The sequence below is a fragment of the Mugil cephalus genome, chromosome 13 (genome assembly GCF_022458985.1).
Source record: "Mugil cephalus isolate CIBA_MC_2020 chromosome 13, CIBA_Mcephalus_1.1, whole genome shotgun sequence".
In the NCBI taxonomy this organism is placed as follows: domain Eukaryota; kingdom Metazoa; phylum Chordata; class Actinopteri; order Mugiliformes; family Mugilidae; genus Mugil; species Mugil cephalus.
In genome coordinates, this window is record NC_061782.1 from 19,788,111 (window position 1) to 19,808,158 (window position 20,048).

General features: G+C 42.1%; 2 protein-coding genes across 2 annotated transcripts; both read left to right on the forward strand.

The window, feature by feature from the left end:
• Positions 1-861: 861 nt before the first annotated feature.
• Positions 862-11,504, forward strand: synpo2la (synaptopodin 2-like a). The gene is made up of 4 exons (XM_047603239.1): positions 862-1,255; positions 4,505-4,656; positions 4,845-5,569; positions 7,259-11,504. The coding sequence occupies exons 1-4, from the start codon at positions 1,154-1,156 to the stop codon at positions 9,892-9,894; spliced, it is 3,615 nt and encodes a 1,204-aa protein (XP_047459195.1). The 5' UTR covers positions 862-1,153; the 3' UTR covers positions 9,895-11,504.
• Positions 11,505-15,006: 3,502 nt separating this feature from the next.
• myoz1a (myozenin 1a) lies at positions 15,007-19,746 on the forward strand. The gene is made up of 6 exons (XM_047604123.1): positions 15,007-15,235; positions 16,725-16,811; positions 17,280-17,467; positions 17,830-18,100; positions 18,735-18,900; positions 18,980-19,746. The coding sequence occupies exons 2-6, from the start codon at positions 16,727-16,729 to the stop codon at positions 19,209-19,211; spliced, it is 942 nt and encodes a 313-aa protein (XP_047460079.1). The 5' UTR covers positions 15,007-15,235; positions 16,725-16,726; the 3' UTR covers positions 19,212-19,746.
• Positions 19,747-20,048: the final 302 nt, after the last annotated feature.

Sequence of the window (20,048 nt, forward strand, 5' to 3'; positions counted from 1 at the left end):
TTATTTTGTAGTCAGTGGTAATTAGCAGATGCATATGGTGAACGAAGGCGAAACTGCCTAAGGTCAGCATGTCGGCTTTGAGAGCACGTTCACACACCGTCAGGAGCATTTAGTGTTCAGATGTAAACTCTTTCAGCTTGGTTTCCCTCCGTGTTGAACCTCTGTGTTCAGACCCTCCACAGCTGTCAACACATTCAAAGGTCTGACTTGGTGTAAAAAGCCAGAATCTAGCAGTGACTGATGCAGGCACACGTTGGTTTTTGTTGTACTATTATTTCTGCACGTCTTTCTAATCTTAGGTCGCTGATGTGGTTGGGAAAGTCTTAAGACGTATTTCAGCGTGGCTATGCGGGCTCTCTGTCCAGAGCTTGCGCAATTATTTATCCCAAAGTTTCTTTGATGACAGCGTGGAATGCCTCCAGATCCACAGTAGCTGGCAGCAGCTTAACAGTTAACCAGCACCACTGCCAGTCTTCTCTTTGTCTGCATCCCTGATTCTGACCAGCACCGCTGTTTGTACGTAATTAATTGGGAGAGGTATGTTCTATCAGGGCATGTTTCAGCTGTGAATCTGAGAGCCCTGGTGTGACTTAAGGTTACTAGTGACCTCAGCGCCTTATGAAACACCGCTGTTAGGATGTTCTGAACTTTGCCTGGGTCTGCAGAGGACCGAGCAAATCTGTGAAGGTAGCGGTGGTGTCCTATTTTTGGAGGGGCTATCAGCAACCCAGTGGCACAGGTCTGAGTGACAGGACAAGTGTTGAGCTGGAACCTCCCCTCTCTCATTTTGGGCAGGCATTCCTCTGTGTAAGCAGACACAGACCCCCTCCCATCATATTTCTTTCCCCTTCTCCCTCTCTCTTCCCTTAGGCTATGATGGTTGGCGCGCTCTGGCTATGGGTGGACGCATTGAAGTGTGTGTGTGTGTTCAGGTGTGCGTGTCAGCCTTGGAGCTCAGAGGATAGTCAGCGCCCGGACAGTGTGGCAGGCGAAGAGCAGGTCGGAGCTCTCTGAGGGGGCCCTAACCGCTGACCATGGGGCCAACGCACTGAGTGGGGCCCCCCCGACGAAATACAATAACCAAAGAGGGACGGAAAATAACCACGAAAAAGAAGAAAAGGCTAAACGAAAAAAGACACAGAGAGCTGAAAAAATGGTTGCAGAGGAAGTGATAATCACATTGTCCGGTGGAGCGCCATGGGGGTTTCGTCTCCAGGGAGGTGTGGAACATCAGAAACCACTCCAGGTGGCTAAGGTAAGGCTTGTCACTCAAAAGGTTCACCATTTGCTGAGTGAACACTGGGTAGTATAAGACCTCACTATACAGAAGTGAAACATCAGCTAAGATATATTAGGTTGAGATTTAAGGAGCTGTTAAAGATGAAATGGGATATCGGCTGCCCTGCATGTTGGTTTGGGGCCTGAAGATGAGTCATAATCTAGTTTGAGAACAGTTATCATGGAGAGGTGCGCTGATGATTGATTGGATGAACTTTAAACTTCAAGTACAGCTAGCCAGGATTGTAAGGCAGCCTCACCTCATATCTTTCACTGAGCGATTATTCTATTTGCTTGCTCAGGATTATAGTGACTATAGAGTTATACAGAACAAAAATTTAAAGACAACTCCGCTGGTCTGTTGATTTGTTTTTAACAGGTGGCCATGACTTTGCCTGACTTTGTCTTTCAGTAGTACACCGAGCCATGAAATATGTGCATCGTAATAGAGGCCTTTCAGCACATTAAGGTCATCGATTTCTAGACTGTTTATTTGTTTTTAATGAGAGGAGATTGTGGATGCTGTAAACCATTCACGCATAATCATTATTAGATTTTCACCACTAAACTACATAATTTGTACTATTACAGCAAGAAACTCAGATCACTCCAGCCATACGTAATCAGTTTATAACTAGAAGATCACCTGAGATTTACATGAATAAACATAAAAAAGCCCTAGAATTCAGTCTGGTGTTTTTGGTTTACACATGGGTTTTATATCAATGTCTTCTTTAATGAAGTAAGTTAACTGAAAGCAAAGGACAAATCAACCTTAGGATTTTTTTTTTAACGGGGCCACTCTGCTCATTTTACTCCACAAGAGCAAATTCTTCATGGACAAGCATTTGGTGCCAGCAGAGCAGTCTAGATTTCAGTCTTGACCTCCATTTGAGAAAGATAAGTTGTGCATTATAAACAGTGGATGACATCAGAGTTTCAAGCATAAAAAAATGCACATATGGTAGAACAAAGATCAGAGATATTGATCCTTGTTTGATTTTTGTTTCTTCAAATCTTACCGTGTTATCAAAAAGTGAGTTTTACAGTCACAGTTATTGCCCTTCTCTCTAACAAACTTGTTGTGGTTAAAGAACATTGGGACAATACTGTTTTTTTCTATTGAGAAATTTAATTTCTAGTTGTCTGATTGTTCAGGATCTACAAGGAGGAGATGCTCATTACTGAATTTATATTGATGCCACACAAAGACATACATCCACACACACATAAAAAGTCCAGGTGGTTATTTATAGTGGAAAAGAAACAGGTCACAGGTCAGTCAAGTTGTGTGTTTCACCTTCGTCTCCAAAAATTAGCCTCATGTGCTATTTTTGCATGTGCACCAATCAGTATCCTGCTGCCTAGAGAAGAACATATAGTTACTTTGTGTAGGTTCACATAGAACACTACGTATTGTTTCTGCTCAGCCACCACATCTACATCTATTTCAGTGCAATATATACAAAAAAAATGTTTGTTTTAATCTATTCTCCACAATGTGCAATGGTTCATGCAATTTTATTTGTATATCATACATGTAACATGTAAGGGCAAGCAATATATTTTTCATCATGTTTATAACATATCATGCACAGTTGTGTTTAAATAAAAGTATACGCAATAGTACAACAGCTTCCACTGAGAAATTAAAGGGTTTCTGATACTAGATCTTAAAAAAGTCTTTGTGGCAACCCCAATCTCAAACTTTTGCTGGCATAAGTTTTAGGATTTAAATTAAAACCATACACTTACCATACTAGTAAAACAAGCATTTCTCACACATGGTGCTCAGCAAATCCAGAAACGCTGTTATATTGCTACGTTGTTGACGTATGCAGTAAGTATGACATGTACACAAGTTGGCCAGAGGACACCAAGTCACCTATATCCAGCGTGGACAGCTGTTTCTGTCTGACCATCCAAAACAGTGCCCTCCTTCACCCCTGAGAGCAGGAAGGCATAATCTTGTCAGGTCTCATACCACATCGTCCCTAACAGGTGGAGCAGCGTGGGGCTGCTCTGAAAGAGCCTGTGTGTGTGCGTGCTAGGTTTGTGCTTGTGAGCATGCATGTTTGTATGTTTATTTATACGACTTTATATTATATATATATTTGCACCATCTTGAGTGGTGCATGGGTGCGAGCATGTAAGGGTATTAAAGCTGTTATGATTTAAAAGTATGGGGCTGAATGACTGAATGAATAACTGACAACTTGTGCCAGAAGCAGGCACAGGCCACTTTGAAAGACTTAGCTAAATGGGGATGTGGGATTTCATTACAGGCAAACCAAAATAGCTGCAAAGAAAACTAATTAGGGCTATGAAAGGAACTTATCTCTGAATCCTACCATACAATATTCATTTAATATATTCTTTTATAGAGTGCAGTCATTACCTTCGACAAATTTCCAAATCTGCTTTGTGCATATAACCTTATTTCAGACCAGCATGGTCCATATAAACACAGACAAAAATAAAAGTATCACAATTTACCATGTGACATGTTGCCATAGCTTGATCAGACCTGAGGCAATTTAGGTTGGGCAAACTGCCATGGTCCTGACAGACCTCGGGCACAAATAGCAAAACGCCAAACGAAGATGGCTGTTGGCTGGCATTTCCCTGTTAAAGTGCGTACGAGTGCTCCACTCAAGCTGCAATATGTGGCGTATGTCCACAGTAAGATCGAGCTGTCAGGACAAAATCTGCTCTCTGTCGCTGTCAGTCACTATCACAAACTAAGACAGCATCACAGCTCTGTCAGGTTTTCATCTTTTATCTCTGTCATTATAAAACTGAACATACAATTCCCAGTCAAATACTGTTATTGTGGCAGCAAAAGACTGAAAAGAAGTACTCATGACGTCTTTTAGTACAGTATGGAGTACGTCATATATCTTAAAGGCAACTGTAGGTCTAAATATGACATTATCATGCGGGACATGTGCACATCTAAAATATTTACTTACTAGACTTGTACAGTGGACAGATTTAGGCTGTGGAGTATGAAAACTTAAAGAAATATACATAGACCTTTCCATTTCACTGCCAGCATTCAAATATGAAGGAGTTCGCTTTAAATTGACCTTGGGAAACTGCTAGAAAACTGCACGTGTTCATATAACCTAACAAAAATCAGCATCTGTGTAAATTCTTGCTATTTGAGTGTATGTGTATGTGTGTGTGTGTGCGTCTGAAATTTTACTTTGCTCTCTTTATGCAGGTTCGTAAACGCAGCAAGGCATGCAGAGCTGGACTGCGAGAGGCAGATGAGCTGGTGTCCATCAACGAGCATTCGTGTGGGACGCTCTCCCATGCCCAGGCAATGAACCTCATTGATGGCTCCACTGGAATATTACACATCCGGGTCAAAAGGTCAGGCAAACAAAAGAATTAATAATTAAAAAAAGAAAGAATGGGGTAAGAGACAATATATATGCTCAACTCAAACATTTGTTATGACAACTTTATCGACTACCAAATATTTCCACTACTTTAGTAATTATCACATTCAATAGCTCTCTTTTTCAAATTTATTTTATTTTTAAATTGTTTACTTTCAGGGCACCTGCTGCTTTTCAGTCTGTGGTGCTTATGACCCGTGCTCCATCTCCCCGTATTGACAAAGAGTACCGTGCTGCTCTGCGAGCCATGTCACCAACTCAGGCCCACCATGCACCCGTTCGTGAGGTCCACCGTAGCCGCTCCTCTCTAACTAGTGGATTGACATCTCCACCTGGTAGTGAAGCTTACTATGGTGAGACCGACAGCGATGCAGATGTGGCGGGCTATGAAAGGCAGCGCCGGCAGAAGCGCCGCAGCCCCAGCAACTCAAACCCTGGGAAACCAACAGGGCGAACTTCTCCTGAGGGTGGAGAGACATCAGAGATGAGCGGCTATGACAGTGCTCCAGATGCACATGTTTACCCCCGTTTGCTGGATGGACGTGGGGGTGATGGAGATGGAGATGGAGGAGGGGGGCTACCAGGAGTGGCGAGAAGGGAGGTGATTTACCAACCTCCTGCTTCAGGAATGTGGTCCTCCCAGACATCCACTGAGACGTCCTCCATTATCTCCTCAGCAGATGACCAGGGTGCACGGGATGCTGCTCAAGAGGAGGATAGTGGCTTTCTAGAGCCATCCAATGTGCCACTAGTATCCCCTGAGAGGGCAAAAGAAGCTCTGATGCTGGGCTCCCGCAGCCAGCTTGTACCCATGGTAGGTCCTGTGAATAAACCCATTGATGAGGAGCTTACAACAACCTACATGGAAAAGGCCAAGCAAGCCAGTAAGTACAGCTGTGGAGGATTACACACATTCCTGAGTAAGGTCACCAGTTTATTGAAGTGTCAAATAAATAAAAGTCGCAATCTTGTTTCTTTGTTCAAAACAGATAAAGTTTCATTCATTCATTTTATGTCACTGCTTGTCCTCTGGAAAGTCATGAGGGGGCTAGAGCCTATCCCAGCTGTCATTGGGTGAGAGCAGAGGTACACCCTGGACAGGTTTCCAGTCTATCACAGGGTCAATTAAGAATCACTAATGAACCTACTAATCGGTCATTGGAAAGTAGGACGAACCTTCGCAGACAAAGGGAAAACAAGCCAGATACAGATTCTTAATATACTACATTTTAATCTTTTGAAAATCATATCTTTAATACAGGTCTTTCATTTTTTCTTCACATTATGTCGATGTGACATCTGCTTTGCAGCGCAGAAATATAATATCACATAAGTGAAGATGAGATCATCTTCCCACACAAAAGTCCTCGTTGTACAAATATAACTTGATATACCACTGTGAAATGAAATTTGGAATTTTATTTATTTATTTTAGATATTAGATATTTGCAGAATATCTGAGATCTGATGCTTTGTTCATGTGCCCACACCTTTAACAGTGAACTGACAATATTTCTGTCTACACAGCAGAGTCAGCTGCTAGTTTGAAACAGCACTTTAGAGTTAAACAGAGCATGGCCAGTATAGTTTATTATATTTAACATCAGTTGAGTGTGTTAAAAGGCCAGTGATAAATCTGGGGGCACTGAAAAGCATCTCCAGTTGTAGGTAGGTATCACGTAGCAATCAATACTCTCATTTACCTTGATCTCCCCCTGCCTCTCTTCTCTCTTTAAACCTTTCTCTTGTTGTCTTTTCATTCATTTACCTGTCATTTTTAGGAGCGAAGACAAGTGTGACCTGATTAGCAAAACTAAAAGACAAGATAGGTCACAAACAGACCAGTTTTTCTCAGTGTTTGGAATATGTTCAATGAGGAAATCAGCTAGTTATGTTGAAGAGAGGTTAGAAATGTGGCAGAACAATAAATAGACAGCACTGACACTGACTAAGCATTCTTTCCAGCAGTTTGTCATCCTGTCCATCATCCATTTTAAGCTCAGTAAAAGGACATATCTGATCTATTTGGAGTCATCAGACTGTTTCAAGAACTTCAATAAATCTACTCTTGTAATCCTCCATGCTATCACTGACTGCCGGTTTAACTTTCCAATGTCCCATTTGGTTCTCTGTCCTGGACAAATTAAGAACTTCCTTAATGTGGTAGTTCATATTAGAGTACCAGAATTAGGTTGTCCATGATAATCATCTTAATACCATTACAAGTCAAAGGAAGTGACGTGGCTCTCATTTGAAGTCCTGCAACTTTCCACTTACTTTCAAATATATTAATGTAGGTTAGATGTCTGATACATAAGCTATGTAAGGTGCAAATTTATCCTTCACCCTAGCTAATGTGAGAAGCTGGAGGCTTGTCTGGAATTTCCAGAAGCACTTCTGTGGAAAGTTAAGAGATGGATGCCAACTGAGAGCATGGCGAACAGAATAGGTTTAAATATTCATGTCAGTATCAGCTGTTGTTTTAACCACTAATTATTTTAATATAAAACATCTGACCTTTTTTAGGCTGGTGTAGAACCATTCCTAATAGCTTTGATTTTCATACCCTACAGAACTGAACCGAGGTGATACACAGCAAGACAAACAGGTAAAGGAAGCAAAAAGCAAGTGTCGAACAATTGCATCCCTTCTGACAGATGCCCCAAACCCTCACTCCAAGGGTGTGTTGATGTTCAAGAAAAGGAGACAGCGCTCTAAGAAGTACACCCTTACCAGCTTTGGTAGTGTTGATGAGGACAGGTGTCAGGACTCACAAGAGGAAGATGGGGTATTCCCTGGCAGTGAATCTGAGTTTGATGAAGATGGCTTCTCATCAGTTCCTGACCCAACTTGGGATAGTGACTACTTGGATATGCTGGAAAAGAGGGCAACTGCAGGCACTGAAGGCCGTGGGGATGGAGCAGAAGATGCTCCAAGTCCAGGTTTGAGTGACAAAGCAGGTAAGGGCGCCCAGTTGTTTGAGCAGCAAAGAAAGAGGGTCGCTGAGCATGCCAAGAAGGTTGAGGCAGCACAACCACAGGCCCCTCCTCAGTTTCAAGTCCAGGAGAAGTCTCAGATATGTCAGTTGAATCCAGAAATGCAATCACAAACACAACCACACCTCCAGCCTCAGCAGATAATACCACCTGGCCCTACATTCTCACAGCCAACGCTAGCACAAGCTCCAGGTCCAGTTGCTGTTGCAGCCAATGCAATATCTAGTGGGGACCTGCCATGCTCTGCAGTTAGCACTGTTAGCATGGAGATGTCATCTCCAACTGTGGCACCCAAACCAGCCACAGCCATAGTGACTGTTCTAAACAGTCCCACACTATCAGCTGAAACACCAACACCAGAACTATCTTCGAGTAATGTTCTCAACAGAACAGCACGTCCTTTTACCCCAGGTTTCATTAGCATTCGGTCTGCGACTGCTCCAGTAACGTTCCGACCACCTGTCACCAAGACTTCTCAGCGTCCTGCCTCAGCAGCTGTTGTCCCACCACCATTCACCCCTGCCTCTGAACAAACTGTTAATGCTGTATCAGTAAACCCACTTCTACCCCCTGGTCCTCCATCAGTGCTATCCCCACCGTCTTCCATACGGCAGGGTCCCTTGGCCCTAACACCAGAGGTTCCTGTTACTTTTCACCCTCCGGCCCTTTCACTCTCTGTAGATACAGTGCAGTCATCACCACCAGTAACTACAGTTCAACAGGCTCCATTTGTAACCCAAGTGTCTGTACCTTCAGTACCGCCACCCCCACAAGCCCTAATGGTTTCACCCCCAATTCTTTCTAAATCTCAAATTCCTGGCACAGCTGACCCAGTTGTACCATTACCTCAACGTCAAGCATCAGTTGCTCAGTCACCACCACCTCAATTTTCCATGGCACATATAGCTCCAGTATCAGTGGTCTCCCAGCCTGAAGCTGTAGCTCCAACCCCTGTTCCTGCTGGAACAAATCGCACAGGAATCTTACTTGAGGCTAGACGGCGTAGTGGAAAACCCAAACCTATGTTTAATGTGCCAGATGTCAAAAAGAACTCACCTAATCCTGAACTGTTGTCTATGGTGCAGAACCTGGACGACAGGTCCACCCGACACAAATATGGCCAACCACCGAGTGAGGTTATCTATGATGGTGCAGAGGAAGAGAGGAGTGGTGAGGCTAGTACAGGGAGGATGCCTCCACCAGTGGCACCCAAGCCTAGGGTCATTCATGAGACCCCACAGATTCTTCAGGCAGGGGGAAAGGGGGCCCAACTGTTTGCCCGTAGGCAGAGCCGCATGGGTATGTATGTAGTGGACACCCCACCTGAGACCCCGTACCAGCAAGAAGTGCCCTTGCATAGCGCAGGCCAACCCACTGACTCCTTCAGTCCTACCCATCCTTCACAGTGGAAATACTCCCCAAATGTCCGTGCGCCGCCACCTATTGGGTACAACCCACTCTTGGGCCCCTCTATCCCTACAGGGCCCCAGAGGGATACAAGCAAGCCTGACAACAGGGGTAGAGGAGGTTCCCAAAGAGAGGGCATCAAGGCTCTGGATTTCATGAGAAGGCAGCCCTATCAGTTAAACTCTGCAATGTTCAACTATGGGGGCAGTGCTGCTAATCTATCAGCAATGCCGTCTTACCAGGCCCAGCACGGTGACTACACAGCAACAATGGTGGGCAGCTCATTGATCTCACCTAGGCAGATCCCCGTTAAAACAGCCCGTGTCTACGAGGTCAAGCGGTTCTCCACACCCACACCCATGTCAGCACCTTCTCTGGCTCCCAAAGTCATTGCCCCTCGATCAGCCACTACCCTTGGAGAGCGGTTGTCTCATTCTGGCATGATCTCACCACCTCCTGCTCTTTTCACACCGACTCCAGCCCATCTCTTGACACCAGCACCTGTCAGTGCTCAGACCCCAGCTTCTCCTCCTTCCCAAATAGGTGGACTGCCCAACCTCCCAAAATTTTCTGCTGTCCCAAACCCTGTGCCTCATGCGGTTCCTACGCCTTATGCTCCGGTATCATACACCACTGGACTTCAAACGGCTAAGCAGTTCCAGAGTGCTCCTGAGCTCAGTATCCTTGCCTCTTTGCCCCCACTCAAGCCTAACCCAGTTCAGGCACCCAAACCACGTTTTGTTGCCACCAAGGGAGGTGTCCAGCCTCGTGTCTGGAGGCCAGGGACAACCTCTCTGGTTACATAATTATTAAAGGGATTTTCTTCAGGATTTAGGTGCTTAGGTCATTAGGTGATGAAGTAACGTGAGACAATAAGATAATTAAGAAATAAAATGAAATTTAAAAAACAGTAAAGTTTTTCTATCGTGTTAGACAGTGAATAATGGCAATGGATCATAAACAAGTACTTGCTGTTCAAAATGCAGCCCATCACATGTATGTTGTTGCTAACACATTTAACAATAATAAAGGGACAATAATAAAAAGGGAAATTTTGCCATATACTCTATGCTATATAACCCACCATATGCCTGTCCTGGGGGAGGTTTGTGTAAGGCTTCTGAAAATACCTTCTACTAATTTAGGAGAAAATCCATCTAAACAGAGCCTGTACTGAATTATTCTTTGAAACTTGAAATGTCTGAAAAACGAATAGCTGCAGGTGTGACCATAGGGTTAAGTCACTGAAGATGTATGTTGTGTGATGTGAAAGGGAATGGTGGACAAAGGCTTACACTACAAACATGTAATTCAGTACCTATATGTCCTATTACATGATATGCACAGTGTTTTATCCACTCTGTCTGTAGCATCATCAAGTAGAAGCCAGGGTGATCAAGGGTTTAAATAATGTTGAAAATGTAAAACGATTTTAAACACTCTCACTGTGGTAACATGAGTGAAGATACATTTGCTCTTGCAAAGTGTTTTGAGGTTGTGTCAAATACCTCTGCTCACTATAGCCAGAAAGAAATGCTATCTTTTTAGCACGGGTCACATTCAACAAGTGCCCAGGCTGTCACTGAATGTACACTTGTCATAGGATATCACAGCTTCCAATTGCCACTTAGGCACAAGAGTCTCTTTAGTATCAGTGTGATCTTTGCAGATATGTGTAAATTCTTAACTTTATTAAACAAATAACCCACACGAAGAAATGTGTATTTTGTTTTGTTTAAACGTGATTTAATCTGAAGGGATGCAAAGGGAAGTAGATGGACTGAGAGTCACCAGCATTTGTAATACAGTTCAAGGAATGAGAGAGTGGAGGGTGAAAATGGATACTATACATGAAGACCATATTATAAATGAGGTCTCAGTAAGGCACTGCTCATTTCCCAGAAATGGTTATGATCAAATGTAATAAAACAGAGACTTCTGACTGAATATGTATGGTTTGGTATCCCACAACCAGCAGAAATGAAAGGAGAATGACCTGGGAAGTTTGTTGGTAAAGCTAAAAAAGGCTGACAGTTTAGCTGGTGTCTCGACATTCACAATGGTTGCGATTAAAAAGTGAGGATAAATATATACAAAGGCTATGTACCTTGAAAGACTGGTTATGTTAATGGTAACAAGTAAGAAACAAGGAAATGACTGTGTTGTTATGGAATTCTTGAAGGACACTTTTGTTATTTTTTACCCAATTTGTCAAAATGTTTTTTCTTTAAAGCTACAAAAAATGTAGGTCATGGATATAGCTATGTTGAGGTGTAAAATATGATAAACCTGTTTCTGAAAGAAGCTGGATTAGACATTAAGTATGAAAATGTTTGTTACTGATGCTGAGTAATAGTTCCTGGTATTGACTAGTTGATGAGACATTTTAGAGGAATAAAATTAGACTTGAAAGCTTGCCATTTGTCTGACATGTCTGATTTTATACTGCCCCCTGGTGTTAAGAGTGTGAGCCCGCTTCTTTATAGGTGCATTCCCACAGCAGAGCTTCTTTTCACTTAAGACCACATGTACCTGAATAAATACACATTACATGAATCATTTTTTAACCCACTGAGCTACAAATAGGAAAAATCTCAATAAACAATAGTATGCAACTGATATATCATCGCAAACATTGATATATTTGAACACTATTTAAGTCAAACTATTTTGATATTTCGTTAGTAGAGGGTTACCACAGAGGTGCAGGATTACAACATCAGGCTGTTTTCATTCCAGAGGACTTCCATCTAACATTTTCATCTAACATTTCCTTCATGTCAGCACCCTATCTTCTTAACATGATCCCATGAGCCAAAATTGGAAAGAAAAGCCAGTAACAGAACATGCACATATCCCTCATTTTGTCATTTCAACAAATAATTAAAATCATTAATTGATGTTTTTCATATACATGTGGAGGTGACACATATATTTACATTTCCGCTACAGCAGAACACTCAAAGAAGTAAGAGCAGAAGCACAAATACCGTATATGAACACATTCTATATTGTTGATTATTTCCTCAAAATGAAAAAAACAAAAAAGGAAACAGTTTCTTTTCTTAGCCAGTGACTTCCTGTTCTATATTAATCCCATATTAAGTAGATTCCACTCAATCTTTCTTCTGGGATACTGTATATTTGACATGTTGCCCCCAAAGTTTTTAGTTATGTTCAAGTCAGTGGTCTGGGAAGGGCCTCTCCAAAATTCTGAGCTCTGTGCCGTAGGAGTGGAAGTTTAGTTTTCGTCCCCATGCAGTTTCATCAGAGATTTAATCTTCTACGTCAACGTGACATCAGTTCTCCTTGACTGTCTTAATAACATTTCAATGTCAAAAGCATGCAGAAATATATTATAGACGCATTTCAACCTGCTCAGGCATCATTTAGGTTCATTCTCAGACACAGAATCCTCAATCAGTTGGTTAGAAGAATCTGTGCCTGTTGAATGTCACCACAAGGTTTTTGAAGAGTCAGAAAATCCCTCACCTCTGTTGTCACATTTGAAAAGGCTGATGTCGGTTTGCTGAAGGAGTTGTATTTATGTATTTTCCATTCCATCGTATTTGAGATTCAGCAGTAACAGACACAGATACACTGACACAATTCCCTAAAAAAAATTCTTAAAAAACAAATAAATAAATAATATTAATAAAAAAATCATGGTTTGTGAGAGAAATCTCCACAGTGGTGAAAAAATATATATATTTAGGAAGTCTTTGTCAGGGCAGTGGGTTTGGCTGAACCTAAGTGCAGGACAAAGATGAGGTCTGGGTTCAAACAAAAAGAATTTAATGACTAACAAAAGACGGTGCATGCACGGCAGGAAACTCCGAAACACAAAACAAAGAACTACAAGACATGAACGTGATATGGACTCAAAAAAAACTAAACAAAACATGAAGACAAGAACATGGAATCGTGGCTTCGGAACAAAAATGACGCGACGTGGAATATAGGGAAAGGCGAGAGCGAAAGAGGGATGACGAGACACAGGTAAAACTAGGGCAGAGCACACAAGGAGAAACCAATAAACAACCGAAGGAAAACACGGGGAGTAACACCAAACAGGACACTAAGAAATTTAACAAAATGAACCGAGAAACTCAAAACATGCAACAGGCAGACAGAATCATGACAGTCTTGATACCCCGAGATCTCGCACAAGTTTTGAATTTTACTTTACTCTCTTGCATACACTAACATTTGCCACTGAGGGGTGCTGTTGTGCCGTGTTGTGTTGGACTCTTCTTTGAAAGTGCATGCAGACAGAAGGACATTTTCTCACCGACCTCCACACTCACAGGGTGCCTATATATAGAGCTGTTAATATCCAAACAGAAGACTATTTATGTGTAATGAAAATGTTGGCAGGTCACTACAGTAATTAGGAGTTGGTTCTTTATTTAACTGCTAAAAAAAAAAAGCTTCTGGAAAATTTTAATTTGAGGATGTACTGAAAACGTGATGTGCAGTAGTTTCTATGGAACTGATGCTCTAGTAACAGACACAGAAGTGCACTATATCTTAACAACCTCTCATTATCTAGCATCGCATACACTCAAGGCACAAGAAAAGACCAGCAAGCATTAAGTATTAAATAAAAAGAAAATGTTAACAGAACCATTTAAGATCAATTAAATTAGACTTAGACTGATGTCAGACAACAAAATGCATCCCTCTCTCACATGTACGCAGAACAACATGCATAATAACAAGCGTAAATGAAGGAACAGAATATTGAAAACCAGTCACACCAACAAAAGCTAAACTCATAGTCAGTCACCAACGCAAACCAGACCAACCTTCAGAGAAAGCTCTTGGACTCAGCTGAGTCTCCATAGACCGAAACCTAATCTGAGCACTCATAAAAACCTGAAGCTCACTGCAGACGCAGAGAATTACGTGGCCAACTGATGAGCATGTTCTTATAATGCGGGAATGTCGTCCACATAATACAGTTCACGACAATCTTTGGTAACTGGATTAGCAGTGTGGCTCTAGGGGTGGTGATATGTCGGAAAGTCAACAGCTTCGAAAATGAAATGAAAAATCTCAACTACTGGATGGATTGCTGTTAAGTTTGTACAGTTCACGATCCCCTGGTGATGAATTCTAAAGAACCAGCCACCAACAGGTCACGGTTTTCTCTTTTCATCGGCTACATAATGTCTCGGTTACCTGAATCTGATGACTTTGGCGATACCCTGGACTATTTCTCTAGCAACACAGTGAGGATCATGTTTGAATATAAAATGTTCCGGAGAAAATGGACTCAGGGGTTCAGGATTTGAAAACTTTGACTGAAACTTTTAAATAATTCCTTATTCCAATCCAGCTGAAATGCCACACATACGCTTTTTCCATTTCATTGTGCAGCACTGAGCGTACGTTTCATGATGAACAAAAGTAAAAAGGATAAAGAAAGATAATGTGCTATTGATTTGCATTGGCCTTTGTTTGTTCCCTGTACTTTTACACGAGTTTGCACAAGCTCTGTACTGTCAGGCTCAGTCACATGATGCATCAGAGCAACTGAAAACGTGACAATCTAGTGTCAGGTTAGAGTACGTTAGGGGGTAAAGGTGCTAACTGTCACTCTGAAACACAAACAGGGCCTCAATATACACACATATACACACAGCCTCCAACCTGCACTTGTGCATACTCTGCCTGTGCACCCCAAACACACCCCTCCGAGTCCTCTGAGGTTATCTTATAGCTGAGTTCTGTTCCCTTCGTTCTTTGCGACTAAATATAGGCTTCTGAGCCATCTGTGAGAATGATTTTGTTCCTTTAATATCACCATCAGCACTTTCAGCTGGCCAACAGAGACTTCTCTGCCCGCCTTCACGGCCCCCTCCCAGATCCCTATTCATACTCTTAAACTAAACCTCCTCCTCCTCCTCCTCCTCCGCCTCCTCCCATCTTGACACCAATGCCGCTGCCACCCAAACCCCCAACCCTCTGGACGATCTGCCATCTGAGTGTTGGGTGGGTTTTGCACTTCCCAGACCTGGGTCAGAGGCACTGAGGGATTTGTAAACTTGTGATCGAGATCACCAGCTTTCAGCCCTGGGTCTCCTCTTCACTGTTTGGTATTTATAGGTCTGTCTCTCCTCCCAGGATTACAAAAGAAGCCCGGTGAGTGGACCCCATCAGTGTGCATTGTTCTACCGATCGATGGATTTCAATTCTGGACACAACTAAGGTTTTGGGGGATGAGATTAAAGATGTGCAAAACGTTGCCACGCATAATTTCTGTTGGATGTGTAGCTGACTTAGGAAAAAAACTAATGGTAGAGCACCTCAACAAAGATGATTATTTAGCTATTTGCCTGCACCAAAGCATTAACCATAATTAGAGAAGTAAAACTTTTCTGGAAGACACTTTGCTGATTTTAGATTTTCCTGGTATGTCTTAAAATGACCAAAGGAATGGGTGAATGTGCTGATCATCTTTCTCTGTGGGCGTTGCAGAGATTTTATATGGTGTTATCATTACCCTGTGAGAGGTGGCGGGCTGGGGCGGTGGTGGGGGAGCGGCGTTGGTGAAACTGAGCGGCTGTCACAATTTCAGGGAATTAAAACGTGTGAAAAATAGTCCCCATTAACATCCAATAACTAGCCCAGTTCTCTTTCCTGTTTTGAGACAGGGTTGAACATACACTTGTTTTCTAGAGGTGTGTATTGTGTCCTTAAGCGTTGCGTGGAGCCCATTTGATAGTCGAATGACGCCATTACACGTCGCTAAAATGTCTTGGCTCGAAAATACTTTTAAAAATAGCTCCAGAAGGTTGGGTTACAGTCAGTAGATGTGATGGGATGTTTTGCCACTTGACTGGGCTTTAAAGAAACTGTTGAGAGCTGAAGGTGCTGATTTCAGTGTAGGAACTTTTTGTAACAAAGATATTAAGATAATCCCAGAATCCCAGAAAAGAAAGGCAATAAAGTTTGTAAAATTTGGTCGTTAATGTTTCAATAGTGCGATATCTTGATATATTCGACATATGAGTCAGAGGAAAGTGGTCCCCTCACTTTGACTGCCAACGTATTACCATGAAGATGATAATATGATATGAATAATACCAGTGCTATTTTATGATGCCTTCACTTTTGCTGCAGCAGATTAGGGCTAGAATTCATCAGTCACCAAGTTCTGCCTAAACCCACGGCGTGCTTCTGTTTACGTTGACTCTGTATGTGTACAGATCTTGTGTCGCTAAACAAAACTCGAACACACGGAGCTATATGTTTCCTTTGGAGCTGACATCTGTTTCACTAGGGAATGTAGGGAATCCAGGGGCACTGACATCCCCCTTGAACTTGAAAAATGAGGAGGGCCCTGTCGTGTCTGTCTGCCTGATACTTTCACGTCTCGTGGATTCACTTTCAGGGGTTGTGGGAGGCTATGGCATTGAGGGTGAAGACTGAGCGTTAGAGGCTGGTGTGAATGTAGCTGTAGTACTGTTCTCAATTTACACCTCATCACAAATGTATTTTCTCTGCATATGCATTTGCTTTACACCGTAGCTAACTGTGTTCAAAGGGTTTTGGAGTTTTAAATAAAATGATTTTGTTCTGTATTTTTGTAAAAAGGAATAATGTTCTGTGTTATTTCTTGGCCCTCCAGCCATGCCTCTGGGAAAACCTGCCCCCTTAAACAAGAGGAAAAAGCTCTCCAAGATCATAACCGACCTATCACATATCACTCAGGATGGTAAGGCAGACATGAAACGATGTGAATATGAAACCAATTTACCATTGCTCAGTACAGCTCCCTCATATAAACACGGCTTACAGAAATAGATGGCTGATGGGTGATAGGTAGGTGAGCTGCTCATCTAATACGAATTGTAATACAATTCAGTTAAAAGATTAAGAAACTAAACTTGACTATGGGATCTAATCTGAATACTATATCAGTTTTCCCACCAACTACCATTAAATACCATGGCAAAGGTGTGAAATAATGTAACTATTTCACATCTTTGCCATCTTCAGCAACATTTTCTTAAGAAACATGCTTTCTTTCTTTCTTTCTTTCTTTCTTTTTTTTTTCCATTTACTTGTTACCACTGGGAGTCATGATTCTTCAACCCCAAGACCAAACAAGCAGCGTTGTTCACAGCTTTTGTTTTGACAGTTAAACATATCACTTGCCACTGTTTGGATGTCCCTTACCTAGAGTATGAATCGGAGCCAGAGGCATCAGAGTTTGACCTGGGAACAAAGATCAGGACTCCCAAAGACATCATGCTGGAGGAGCTTTCCCTGATGAAGAACCGGGGCTCCAAGATGTTCAAGATGAGACAGAAGAGAGTGGAGAGGTTCATCTACGAAAACAATCCCGACATCTTCAGCAGTGAGTCTATGGTGAGTGCCTAGTTTGTGGTGAAAGCAAAGGAAAATTTACCCAAACATTATGGTTGCTTCTGTGGGAATAGTGTTTCTGGAAAGGAAATCCTGCATTGTCAGACTGGCATCTCCATTCATGACCTGTTAGTTCTGTACAATATAAAACTACATATTACTGGATAGCAGGAAGTTGAACTGATAATAATTGTCTGGAAGCAGATAAACACCTCCAGTAAAGAATATGAGTGCCCAGTGGTGTCTATAAAGTAGATGCAAAACAATGTGATTGGACACACCTTATCATTAAATTCAGTGAGAAGGTATGTCCAAACAACTTGACTGTTAGTAATTTTTGATTACATTGATCAAATTTCTTTCAGGACAACCTCCAGAAGTTTGTTCCTTCCCTGGGAGGTCAGATGGGAAGTCAGATGATAAATGTTGGTGGGCATCACCTTAGCAAACAGGCTGGACAAGTGTATTTTGGAGGGATACGCGTAGGAGGAGGAGGAGCCCCTATGCCTCCTCCGAAGCCTGGAAGCAAAGGTGCAGGAGCAGGAGGTATAGGAGGTGCAGGAGGAGCAGGAGGACTGGGTGGGGGCGATGGTAGTGGACAGGACGCAGGAGCTACAGAGTGGTCTCCACTAAAAGGTCGGTATCGTTTTATTTTCATTAACTCAGTGTATAAATACATTGTCTAGTCCAAAACAAAGCAAAACATTATTAAGGTTATTAATTCCACTTGTTAATGTAGAGTGAAAGGCAGCCTTGAAATATTAATTCAACATTTTGGAACTGTGCTTTAATTAGCTCCAACTCCATACAAAATCCAAAGTCTGCCAACATCCAGCAGACAGGTAGTCACTGTGTCAGTTCAGAAAATAGTCTCAGCCCGTAAGCCAAAAGCCTTAACAAAAGACAGATAACTTGTCAGTTTGGGTGATGATCAAACAAGAGCAAGAGTTTCCCCATATTTCCAGTCTTTATGCTAAGCTAAACTACCAGTCTTATATTTAGAAAAGACATGAGCAATGATCTGATCACCTAAAAGTGAAGCATAGTTCCAGAAATGGTGAACATTTCAATCTATGTGATAAATAATACACAAAGTTCATTGGTGACAAGGTGTCAGGATGGGCTAACCTCCACGTGTGTGTCTTTTGACTTATTTTGCAATGGATGAAACTTCACAAGTTCACCTAGGGGTCCACTTCTATCTACCCTCTGATGAACCCATTGCCACTGACCATATGATATGCTCCAGCTGTGGATGTTTTCTACACAGGAGGTGGAAAAGGTGATTTAACTAACAAGGAGCTTCATGTGAAGGGGTATGTGTCACCATGGGAGAAGGCCATGAAGGGTGATGAGGGTCTGATATCCACTCTGAAAACTGGAATGCCTGGTCCCATTGACAAAAAGGAACTGGTCAAGTACAAATCCTTTAACAGGTAATTCCACCAAGGTCTGAACTGTTTCTGTTTTCTGACAAAGAGGAGCTTTAATTCACCTCTTACCTTGCTTTGGTAGGACTGCCATGCCCTTCGGCGGATTTGAAAAGGCCAACCAGTTCTTGAAATTCCAACTGCCAGAAACTGAAACCAAAGAGGAGCCCGAACCTGCGGTGGTATACCAACATGACATCGGCTGCCGGCCTTCCTTCAACCGCACTCCTATCGGCTGGGTGGGCAGCAGTGAGCCCGGCAGCATTCACATGGAGACGGATGCTGTGCCCTTTGATGGAGAGACCGATGAGCTGTGAAAACATATTCATACTGTAACTGCATACACTGTGCACATAGACACACACAAGCATGTAGTATCCACACACACTGTTTAGATGAGCTTACAAGTACCTGACATGCTGATGGATCTCAGTGCGAATAACTGAAAGCGGACATGAAATGTGTTCATGTTCTTATCTTGCTCTGAATTTGGTTGTGAGTCTAAGAAACAAGCTGTTGCTCTTATGGCGACATGAAATGTGTTGAGTGTAGACACTAATTTGTCAGAAAAGTTGTTTCTTGATGAGAAGTTGAAGACTTTGTCAATGGAGGAAGAATGAATATTTATGAAGGATAGATTTATGTTATGTTAATGTTAGCTTACGGTCTGAATGTCAACTTGTCACTATAATTGTACTGTTGCAGTTTTTGTTGTTAACATTATCTCTGATTTGTTGAGCTATAAAACCCCCTACAACCTTATTTAATTCAGGATGCATACGTAGATTCAGTTGCTGCTGCCTTAACGCCCTGAACCAACTCAGTTTCTCCTCAATAAACTGTAACACTCATCTTGTAGAGTGGTTTATTGCCAAGGGATATCAGTTTGTGTAAATAAAAACAATTTTCATCTGAAGGGAGGCCAGGACAATATAAGGCTTGTTATGGCTGATCTGAATATATGCCAATATGTACAATTTTCATTGTGAGTAAAACTGTTTTACCACTACAATGGTGGTGTATAATTTACTAGTTTGGTTCCATTTTATTTTTTTACTAAAAAATATAAATAAATACAATCAAAGGAACGGATTGAATAATAACAGAAGAGAATCTCGGTGGTATGCCTTTTTTCTGTCAAATCTGTTTTGACT

Bases quoted from the DNA above. Each gene is read 5' to 3' on its own strand.
- myoz1a (XM_047604123.1), top strand. From the start codon at position 16,727: ATGCCTCTGGGAAAACCTGCCCCCTTAAACAAGAGGAAAAAGCTCTCC. The intron at 18,101-18,734 runs GTCGGTATCGTT...TTTTCTACACAG, and splicing joins AGAGTGGTCTCCACTAAAAG to GAGGTGGAAAAGGTGATTTA. The intron at 18,901-18,979 runs GTAATTCCACCA...TTGCTTTGGTAG, and splicing joins AAGTACAAATCCTTTAACAG to GACTGCCATGCCCTTCGGCG.
- synpo2la (XM_047603239.1), top strand. From the start codon at position 1,154: ATGGTTGCAGAGGAAGTGATAATCACATTGTCCGGTGGAGCGCCATGG. The intron at 1,256-4,504 runs GTAAGGCTTGTC...CTCTTTATGCAG, and splicing joins AACCACTCCAGGTGGCTAAG to GTTCGTAAACGCAGCAAGGC. The intron at 4,657-4,844 runs GTCAGGCAAACA...GTTTACTTTCAG, and splicing joins TTACACATCCGGGTCAAAAG to GGCACCTGCTGCTTTTCAGT.